Source organism: Corvus brachyrhynchos, unplaced genomic scaffold, assembly GCF_000691975.1.
Source record: "Corvus brachyrhynchos isolate BGI_N302 unplaced genomic scaffold, ASM69197v1 scaffold220, whole genome shotgun sequence".
Taxonomy (NCBI): domain Eukaryota; kingdom Metazoa; phylum Chordata; class Aves; order Passeriformes; family Corvidae; genus Corvus; species Corvus brachyrhynchos.
The window spans coordinates 6413589-6424530 of NW_008236209.1; the positions used below are offsets into that span (position 1 = coordinate 6413589).

Sequence of the window (10942 nt, forward strand, 5' to 3'; positions counted from 1 at the left end):
TTTGCAGCCCAGATATGCTTCCTGAGGACTCGCCTGCGTACAGCGGCACAAAAGCCGGGACAAGAGGTGACGTCGTTTTCGTGTGTTTAAGGATATTTTTTCTTGTGCTGCACATGAGGCATGCAGGGAGCTTTTCATCCATCTTCTGCTGCCTTTTCTGGCTCCTTCCCTGGGAAGATGTGGGTGTTATCCATGTTCTGTGTGTCTCACAGCCCACGGCTCATAGCAGTGTTGCTGCTGACCTAAGAGTTTCCTCTTGAGTCACTGTGTGAAGACTCAGCTTTTCTGGCTTTTTTCTTGAGATATTGTTGGAATATTTCATTTCCTAATACTGTTGGTGGCACACCAATAACTACAGATGTGGCATCCCATGCTTGCCCCTAGGCTTTTCATGGGTGGCTTCTGTCCTGCTGGGTGCCAGCCCGGCTCTGTGGGTGACAGCGGTGTCCCCGCTCCGTTCTGCTGCAGTACGTGGCTGGACACCTGTGGCACGTCCTGGCCACACTGCATCCTCCTGCCCACACAGCATGGCTCTGGCACTTATCCCTGGCTGCCCAACCATGGATCTGGGCTGCAGGGAGGGGCTGCAGTGCCAGGATGGGCCATTCTCCAGGGACAGAGGGGCAAGCACTGCTGTGGGGGCTGCAGTGTCCGGAGCACTGCCCTGCGGCACTGCCTAGCAAGAACACAGAGGTTTGGAGAACTGTGGGTTCATAGAAAAAACTCTGGTGAACAATCAGCACCATTTACATATACTGAGCACCAAAATGCTGCAGCTTTGGAACTGCTGAGGCAGCAGTTATTTTTCCTTACTCAGCATTAAACAAATTTTCCAAACACATAAAGCTTCTGTCTGAGCTTCTGACATGTGTGAATGAGAAAGCTTTTGGAACCTTGTTGTTTCTGTTCTAGTGATGGTGGATTGTCCACAGCAGCCTGTGTTGTGTCTCACAGCCTCCTCAGCACCGCTGGCCAAGCTGCTACGCTGGGAGCGGTGATCCTGGGCCATGCTGGCTGTTTTTTCCCGGGGCACATTCAAACACGGCCTCTCCTCCCAGTGTCCTTTCCTGTCACTGAATTCTCCATGCAGGTGAATGTGCAGTCACGAGTTGTTCAAGTGATGATAAGAGCAGCAGAATAGCCTGAGATAAAGTCTATAAGTACAGCCCAGAAGTCAGTTGCTCTCTCAGTCTGATCTCTCTCCTTTTTATCCCGTTCCCCCAAGCCAAGCCTGATTTTGAAGAGCCTGGAAATGTTTAAAACAAGAGTAGATTTATTAATGTTACTAAACCTTTTAGCTGTGAAAATGGAGAACGAGGGACACAACCTATTCCTGTGCCATCACAGGATGAACTGGGGACTTGCAGAGCATTGGGCGACCGTTTGAGGTGGAAGCACAGAGCCAGACCCCCAAGTCCTTGCAGAGGTGCCCAGAGTGGAGGTAGCTCTTGGCAAAGCCCCCCTAAGAGTGCTCTGCAGGTCAGACTGTCCCAGTGTTGGTCAGGTTGATGGTGCCCAGGAGTCTCCCAGGAGGTGCCAGCTGGTGCAGGACAGGCCATGCCCACGCTGGTGTTGTCTCCCAGCCTGGATCAGGAGGGATGCGCATTCCTTCCCACGCTGAACCACTTCGGATCGCTGGTAAGGCACTGGCGATCCCTCCCCGGCGTGCTGCGTGACTCAGCTGGCCTCTGGCCCGGCCCCGCTGCGCCCTTATCGAAGGAAACTCTGAAATCATCCGTGCTTGGAGCGAGTGCAGCTCCCTTGCCAGTCGCAACCTGCCCTGCCTGGGAAGGGGGGCTGCAGGGCGATGCATGTGAGGGCTCTGCAGATCATAAGATGTCTCTGTGGGGATTGCTCGTGCTCTGCCTCGGTTAAGAGTCCGTTGTTTTCATGTTTGTTTTCCCTGTGTCCGTCCTGCCTGTACAGCGGGGAGCTGCGGATCTTGGAGCACACCCTCTTCTGCCGCTCACACCAGAGCACCGTGCCAAGAGCCTGCTCGGCTGCTCTCGGAGCCGGGGGCTCTGGGTGGCCTGGAGCACTGCAGGGATTTCTGCAGCTCTGCCCTCGCTCTCCTGATGCCCCTGGGAAAGCGGCTGTTGCCCCTCCCTGACAGCTAACTCGTCCCAAGGGAGGGGAAAATCCATTTGTTTTCCATGGCTCTGCTTCGTGTATTTTTATTTTTCAAAGAGTCCGTCCTTTATTCCCCAGCCCTAGGACCTGTCCCTAGGCTGGCATTCTGAAGGTGGTAACTGGCTTCTGTGGAATAGAACAGTGATGTAAACAGATGTATAAATAGGTGCAGCAGCTAGAGCCACCTGCCAACGTCACCCTGCTTCCAGCTGGCTGCCTGCTTGGCTTCCAGCCCCGAAGTGTCCCCCAGCTGCCACAGCCACAGCTCAGCTGGCACTGCCATCCCCGGGGCTCACCTGGCAGCACCATCCCCATGACTCACCTTGGCCATCCCTGCTGCAGGGGCAGGCGTCTGGCAGCCTTTGTGTTGGGAGTTCTCAGGAAAACTGCCTGCCGCCCTTGGAGCCTCCCATGCAGGGTTTGGGAGCTGCTGACTGCCCAGCACAGGAACGCCAGCACCACCTCCACCAGCAGTGCCAGTGCCCACAGAGCTGGGCACTGTTCCCCAGCTGTGGCTCTCCCTCCTACTCCTGGGTGCAGTGCGCTCCAGCGCAGTGCTGAGCAATTCCCTGGTGTGCTGACAGTCGGATTGGGACACCAGGTGGTCTGGAATTCCTGCAGGTGTGGCAGCACCAGCCCCGCGGTTGGGCTTGGTCCATGGTGAACCAAAGGACTACAACGGCATTTCCTCCTGGGTGACTCTTCTCTGCCTCTGCGACCCCGGGAGCATTTGCAAAAAAAACAGTTGCATTATTTCTTACTGCGCCTTTCACCACTTTTGCTGATTTCTAAGGCCGCTCATCTTTGCTTAACTTCCACTTCAGTTGGCCACGTGTTCTGGGCTGGCTGCCCTGTGTCTCTTTCCAGTTTTGCTGAAGCAACTCCTCCAGCTTTGCAGGGCTGCAAGGTTGATTTGAAAGGCCAGCAAAATGCCAAAGGGGAAAAATCTGTTCTCTGAGAAGTTCAGGCTTCTAAAGTGCAGTTTTACCCATGGCTCTTCCTGAGGAGCGCTGAGGGAAGTGCTGATGCCAGCAGGAGTTTTGCTGCTGGTGGGGAGAGCGGGGGTGCCCTGGGTGTGCTGGGCCAGGCAGGAGGCTGTGCTGCAGCATCCTGTGCTGCCCTCGTGTTTCAGATGCAAAAATCAGTAAAAAAATTCAACCAACACACTGTCCTTTATAAAAACATGAAGTGCCACTCTCTAGGAAACCAATACAAGCCAGTGAGTGTCACTGGGAGAATGTTCATGTCTTTGCTTTGAAATGCTGCATGATTCTCTTTCTGGTCAATGGATCTGTCGCTGTGGAGGTCTTGGGAAGAAGATAACTTAATCCGAGGGAGGATAAGAGTGCGTCCTTCTCCCAGAAGCTGTATCCCACATCACTCACTCCCAGTTTTCTCCAAAACAGACCATTATACCCCAAAACTTTGTTGTCCTTCCAGTTTTGCTTGGTTGCTTTGTGTTTTGGTTGGGGTTTTGGGCTGATACGTTGCCAAACTTCCAAGCTGTTGGTGAGGAGACCCATGGTCTCCTTCTGCTCCAGGCATCCAGGAAAGCCTGTCTGTGTGTTTAACTGCCTTGAGCTTCAGTGCAGCCTCATAACCCTTGCCAGTTCCTCTGGAGCATGGCAGGGGAGGGAGATAAGACAGGCGCAAGAATTATATGATGAGTGTGAACCGCTTCTGTGTGGGTACTTGGGTTTTTAATTTAACAGTAAATAAGAAAACAAGCCTGTCAAGCAAGTTTGGGCACTTCCCACAAGGCTGGCTGGGCAAGGAGGAGAATTCATGAGAATAAAAGATTGAAGTTTAGGACAGGAAACAGAAACTGTGGAGGGTGGAGGGAGAGTGGGAGGGGGATGTGTGAGTGGAGGCGATAGTCCAGAGGGCAGGTAACCAGCTTGCAGAGCAAAAGGTCCCTGGTTAGGGGGAGGTACTGAAAAATTTCTTTTTACTGGGAGTACAGCCCTACTCTGCTGCCTGGAGCCTGGGCTGGACTGGCTGTGAAAGGGAAGCAGCAGCTTATGAACAAGTCAGTTAATGAAGGGCTGATTAGGAGAGGTAAATGTGTGACAGAGTGTGAGACATCCAGTAAATTCCTTTGCAAGAGATTTGTAAAGCACAGCTAAATATAGCAAGTTATTTTTAGCAGTCCATGCTAGCCACTTACTCCTGGCAAGTGGAAAACCCGTGTCAGTGTGGGAAAAATGGCCTTTGTCCAATGTGTCAGGATTTCTGAGTCCCCACAGAGCCTTCAGGGGCACTTGCGGACGGCTTGCCCTGGGTCAATGCCAGGCACTGCCTGTCCTGGGCTGCTCTGTAATTCCCTAGTGCTGAGCATCTTTCCTCTGGGCAGCACCAAGAGGGCTGGATTCCTTGTGGGATCCTGTGTGGATTTGGGACTACCTAGAAGGCTGATCGGAACGTTATTTTTTTATCCTCATCTGAGAAAATCAACATGTTTCTGTGTTTGAGCAGCTGTAGAGTACTTGGGAGTGTTGCATGAGTCAGGGCTTGTTACTCCTGATCCTAATGGCACATCTGGGCTCAGTGGGGGGATCTCATGGCTTTCCAGGCTGAGGTATTTTGGTGGGACAGAGACTGGGGACTTCATGCAGGTAGTACACACAGTGTAAATCCAATGTCTCGGAGAATAGTCTGGCCCCTTGGCCACATACTTTGTGTGTTGGCTCCTAAAGCTCTGCAGCAAGGACAGAGAATCCCTGGGAAGCAGTGGGTCGGGTACCATGTCCAGAACCTCATCCCCAGGCTGGTGGTGGGGATCAGCTCCATCTCTTTAGTCATGCAACTCCCCGGGGAATGCTTTGGTGGGAGTTGGTAACAATGGGCACATTATTTTCCCCTCAGGAATCGCAGCCCTCTCTCTGCGTGCTGGGAAAAGTGGCATTTCACATGTTGTATGTATGCTGTGCACAGCTCTCCACCAGGGAGGAGAAAATTGTCCATAGGGGCCACTGGTAGGAAATGTAGGTGTGTCTTCAGCTGCTGTGTGTCAGGGTCTTGCAACGTTTCCCTGACAGAAATGGACTTCCAGGGTTCAGATCCTAACCTGAAAATTTCCATGTCTTAAAATACTCTTTTTAAGGACAGAGTGAACTTATATTGTCTTTTGTTTGCTTATTTGAAAGGAAGTGTGTGGCCGGCTTTGATAGTTCTGTTTTCAAGCTGAAAAAGAAGAAAGCAAAATGCAAAGATGGAGCTCCTGCTTACTTTTGCTCTGGTTATTTGCACTGCCATGGTCAGTCCCAGGTTGTGTTCTCCTTATTGCTTCCTTACGGGTTTTCTTCATGGGTTGCTAAAGCTGTGACTGAGTTGCTCTGGCACTGCAATCTGTGGGTCAGGCAGATGCAGAAGCTCTGGAATTACTTTTTCCCCGATGGAAATCTCTGCTGGCTGCTCTTCCCCGAGCTGCCCATGCATAGGTGCAGGCAGGGAGATTGGTTAAAGTCACTTCTCACCTTCCAGCGTGGGCCAGGACATTCTGTCCCTTCCCAGGAACAGGACAGGGATGCTGCAGCCCCATCACTGTTCAGCTATTCATGCTTTCAGTTGGATCAGATTAGATTCAGGACTGCCTTTGCACTGGGAGTGTCACTGACCAATGATTGCAATGATTGGGGGGGGGGGGGGGGATTTTTTTTTTTTTTTTTTTTTTTTTTCTCTCCTTGAATATTCTGCTTTACTTTGAATCATGTTATGCAAGGAGAAAAAACCCAACCAAACAAAACCTGCCTTGTGACATGATCTCGGGGGTTGGTTGAGGATTAGCCAAGGGGCTGCGGAACCCACTGCTTGCTCAGCCCCTGTGCTTCTGGAGGAGCAGCAATTCCCATCTGGCTGTTTCCTAGGAAGAAGCAGAGCAGTGCTGTGTATACCAGCTGCTGCACAGCCAACGAGTGTCACATAAACAAGGGCTATTTGGGTGTGGATAACGGGGGTGAGAGTGCTGGCAGCCTGGCCCTGGCCAGTGTGAGGTGTACCCTCCCCACCTGCTCTCCTGCACAGTTGGAGATGTCTGTTGGTTTTCAAAGTGTTTCTTTTCAAAAATCAGGTTTCTCGTTGCACCTGTGCCACCCCCGATGTCCCACTGTGTCCCTGTGGTGTTAAATGAGGCAGCCCAAGCACGGCTCTCCTGTCCTGGTGCAGAGATCCTGCTGGTCCCCATAGCTGTCACGGCTTGGTTGTCACGGCCACTTCTATTTCCGTGTGCTCAGGGGCATGGTTTCCTCTCTTGGGAATGGACCACTGCAGTCACACAGATTGTGACCTCTGGGTTGCAATTAGTAAAGCTAATTAAGGATGTGCACCTGTGTCACCTTAAGCACTGCAGACCCTCAAGCGACACCTCTGTGCCCCATTCTTTGGCCTTGTCTGCTCACCCTGTTCCCCCATGGCTCTGTCCTGTGGTGATGGTTTCCTTCTGGTTTAAATTCTAAGCAGTGGAGGAAAAAGCAGTAGCACAGCCTGGTTTGGGGCTCTGCTTGTGTTTGTGTTTTGTCAGAGGCCTGTGGCTTTTGCAGTGGTAGCAGCACATTTTTGTTTGTGGTTTTTGGTTACCTGTGGTTGCTGTGAAAGGTTGAAGTGAGAATCCTTCCAGGTCCATACTGAGCAGGCTATGAGGCCCATCCTTCCAGAGCTGCTGGCTCTGGAGGTGTGTTTATCCACACATAAATAGAGCCCCGAGTTCTCTGTGTGCCTCCTGAGGCCAACACAGCTGGCACTGCTGCTCCCCACTCCTGCCCCACAGCCCGGCTGGGGCCACTCTGTGCAGGGATGGAACTTCATTTTTGCTAGAAGAGTAAATCATTGTGACCACAAATGGTGAAACTTGGCATTGCTTCCTGACGCTGGAAGGGAGAAGAGTCCTTGAGGACTCCTGATCAAATTCATGTTGGTGTGTTTCCATGGAAACAGGCTGAGCAGGCAGGGTCCTTGGGGCAGTGCTGAGCCTTGGCGTGCTGTTCGCGGGGATATTCCAGCTTGAAGCATGGCATTATTCCTTGATCCTTGGGTCCTGGTGCTGGGGGAGCAGGACAGGCCCTGCAGCCGCCTCTCCCTCCTGCCAGGCTCTGGGGGCGCAGAGCAGGAGACTTTGGCAACCGAGTGTTTGTATTGGGAGGGAAAACATTTCCGACTGTGAAAACAAGGGAGAACACAGACTTATCTCTCCCAGCGTGGGATGGAGCCCCGTTTTTCCACACAGCATATCTCATCCTGCTGGCCCCTTCCTGTGGTCAAGCCTCTTTCCTGTAGCCATGGCTTATCTCTTTCTCCCCGGCCCCCCTGTTCTGCACCATCCCTGGTGTCACCACACTGCCATTCGGGTGCCACCAAGGGAAGGGGCAATGTCTCACCAAGTGTTTCTGAGCACTGATGCCGATTCTCTGCCTCAGGCCCTCGTGCTGAGCCCTGCAGGGACACAGCCCCTGAGCGGGGGCATCCTATGTTGCCATAGTACCAGTGGTCGTTCAGCCCCATTCTATGTGCCAGTCACACCCCACAGCTGTCCCACAGTGCCAGCAGTCAGTCAGCCCCATGCTGTGTCCCAGTCACACCCCAGAGCTGTGACAGCGCTGCAGCAGCAGCAGTGTTGTCCTGTGCATGCACACAGGAGCTCTGTCAGGAACCAGTGTTCAGCCAAGGCTCTGTACATGTGGAAGCTGAGTTGTGTTGGTCTGGAGGAGCCTGGTTTCCATTAAGAGCTCCTCCAGAGCCTGCCAGGCACACATGGTGCAGGCTCACGCTCGCTCTCCCTCTCTCCCTCCTTCTCCCTTGGGCTGGCAGGGACACGCGGCACACGGAGAGCCTCTGTCTGTGCCAGGTGCCACCCGCGGGACCTGCATGTGCTGCCGTGCTCCTGGCTCAAGGGGACACCAGAGCCATGGTGCCTTGTCACCTGCCCCAGCCAGCACCCATGGAGGGGACAGATGGACAGACAGAGAGATGGACGCTGGCTGGGAGTGCTGCTGCTTTCAGAGGGGCTCAAGGAAACACACTGGGCCGGGAGGGCTGTTCAGAGGGAGGGATTGGACATCACCTGTGACCAGCGGCAGGGGAGGGGCTGGATGGGGCCGCAGCAGCGTCAGGGATGGTGATGGGGGTTTGCAGGGGGATGAACAAAGATTCCCCTGAGCGAGGGCTGAATGAGCCTTCGGCCTGGTCTGAGCGAGCGCTGGGGGACTGAGGGGGAATTATTTGCTGAGGTTTTCCATCAAGTCAATGACATCGTTCTGTGTGAGAGTTCACCCATTTACGTGCTCCAGCCTCTGGCAGCTGGGGCTAAATAGCAACATTCAGGCCTGAATCTGCCCATTCAGGAGCAAAGGTTTGACCCATCGGAGGGAGCTGCTGAACGAGGCTTTTGAGGGAGAAGCGGGGACTGCGCTCTGAGCCTGCACCAGGGACCCGGTTCTCCCCCTGTCCATGCCTGCCTGGGGACCTTGGGGAGGGGCAGGAGCTCCTGACCTGGGGACAGGGAAAGCAGGGCAGTCTGGGGACCTGCTGGTATCCCACACAGGCCACTTGATTTCTGTTCCCCAACATCCATTTCAGTGTTGTCCAATTTTTCTCTCCCCTTCACAGCAGCATTTCTGAACATCCCATGATTGCCACCACAGTAGTAAGTTTTATTTTCAAACTAAAGAAAACCCATCCATGTACACCAAGTTCCTATATACAACAATCATGGTGCTGGTTTGGTAAAGCAGTAGTGGGAGCTGGTTGCACGTTAACGTCTGTGCCATCACATCTTCCCCACTTGCAATTTCCTGAATTTCTGAAAGTGTCATCTCTGTGCACCACCACAAAGGAGTCCAGCCTGCGACTGTGCCTATAGCTGGAGTCCCAAATTAAGGAAAATAGCAATGTAGATTGGAGTATAACATTATTCCTTTGCTTTTCTTTTTGTCGCCTACATCCTACTTCCTGAGGTCAGGCAAGTGCAGCCTCCGTCTGTTTGTATCTCAGGAATTTGTTGTAGCTTTGTGCAAGATGGTGTAGTCGATCCAGTGAGTGTCACTGGTGCTGATCCCACTGGCCCTGGGCTGGGCTCTGCTGTGGTGTCAGTGCCCCGTCCCAGGGCTCCCCTGCCAGTGCCAGCAGACGCCGTCCAGCCGCGTCCTGCAGCCACACAGGGTGCAAAGGCACAAAGCATCCTTTGGGCCAGCAACTTCTCTGGAAGGTCCAAAAATAATCTGATCTGAGCCACAGCCAACATCAGGCAGTGTCTTTGCTTCCAGCCCGGACTGTTCCTCACCAGCGGGAGCAGCAGGTCCCAGGCCCATCTGTGGGTGCCCAGGCAAGCCCAGCTGAGCCCCCTGGCTCAGCTCTGTGCTCTGTGGCACTGTCCTTCCCTCAGGGCCTGTCTGTGTCCATGACCCCAAAGAGGGACAGTTATTTTTAGTCCTGCTTTTTCCCTCACATTTGTTTTCTGACTACAGATTTTTGTCCCGTATTATGAAACAATTCCTGTGAACAGTGGTCAGCCTGTCTGACAGCCCCTGTGCTCCAAGGAGCTGTGCTGGTGCACACAGAGCCCTGGAGTATCTCCTATGTGTTTTCCTGCAGGGAAGTGTGTCAGTGTCCCTTCCTGTATGTGGCTGTACACAAGGCCATTGATCAGTTGTTGTACTGTGTGGTGCATCCATTAGTGCTGCAGAAGCTTTTTCAGAGAGAGAAAAAACCCAAAGCCAATGCTTTCTGCAGCCTCTGTCCCACACTGAGGGTTATTAATGCTGCAGCATTTTCTGCAGGGCTGAAATTCCCAATGCCTATGGATTTTCATAAATACCTTCCTTTGGTCTTGCTCCATTCAGGATAAATTCCTAAGACTTGCAGCCTCTGTAGAACAATTGCAGAGACCCACAGCTGACTGCTCTGTCCTTTTCCAGGGTACTCCTCAGCAGTGCAGAAGTTCTCCCAGACTCTGCAGTCCTTCCAGTTCGACTTCATTGGTGACACCCTAACGGATGATGAGATCAATATTGGTGAGTTCTCTGCTTTTTGAAGCTGACTTCCAGTAACTGGAACAGTCTCCCTCTCTAGGAATTAGCCTGCCTGATGGTTTTTAAGCAGCCTCAGGAGCCAGGTTCCAGGCAGCTCTTCCACAGATTATTTTATGAAGTTGAACAGTCACGGGTCGAGTTTCACATTCCCAATTCAGCGGATAATTTGCAGAGGTTTTCCATGGCTCCAGGCCTGCTCCATGCTGCCAGGTGCTGGGCAGGAGGTGGTGTGGTGAACTCCCAGGCAGCCCCTCTTCCCAGTGCTGCAGAGGAGCCCAGCAGGTGCTGCCCCCAAAGCTGCCTTGGCTGCGTTGGAAAGGCCTCACAGGAACAAACTGCCCCACGCTGCCCTGCAAAGGCACCAGGCTGCAAACTGCTGGGAAAAAGGGTTGCTGGATGTGTCTCAAATGGAAAACAATGGCTGTCTGTGCCCTGGGCAGCCTTGCAGGGCTGCTCCCTGCACATCTGCTTGGGGATTAGTGATCCTGGAGCTGAGTTACATCCCTGCCCTCCCCCGGCACAGCTCTGGGAGTCACTCAGCATCCGCTGCCCAGGGGGCTGAACCGAAGGGTCTGAATGCCCCAAACCCCACGTGTTTCACATGAATCTGCTCTTGGCTTAGCGGGGTGGGTGGACTGCAGGGTGACAGGAGGCTGCAGGAGGGACAACAGGGGATCCTCAGCCCCCAGGGTTCTGACCCTGCCCCATGAGACAAAACACTTGGGCCACCTGCCTGGGCTGAGGGGCTGGGGCTGCTCACAGCCTCATGGGGCATTCTCCAAGAATGAGCA

General features: G+C 53.3%; 1 protein-coding gene across 1 annotated transcript in view; it reads left to right on the forward strand.

The window, feature by feature from the left end:
- Positions 1–376: 376 nt before the first annotated feature.
- The window catches only part of OPHN1 (oligophrenin 1), a 47270-nt gene continuing 36704 nt past the window's right edge, over positions 377–10942 (forward strand). The window contains exons 1-2 of the mRNA XM_017741855.1: positions 377–443; positions 10038–10133. Of these exons, the coding sequence (XP_017597344.1) occupies positions 392–443; positions 10038–10133 (148 nt within the window). The 5' untranslated portion in view covers positions 377–391. The remainder of the gene's footprint in view (positions 444–10037; positions 10134–10942) is intronic.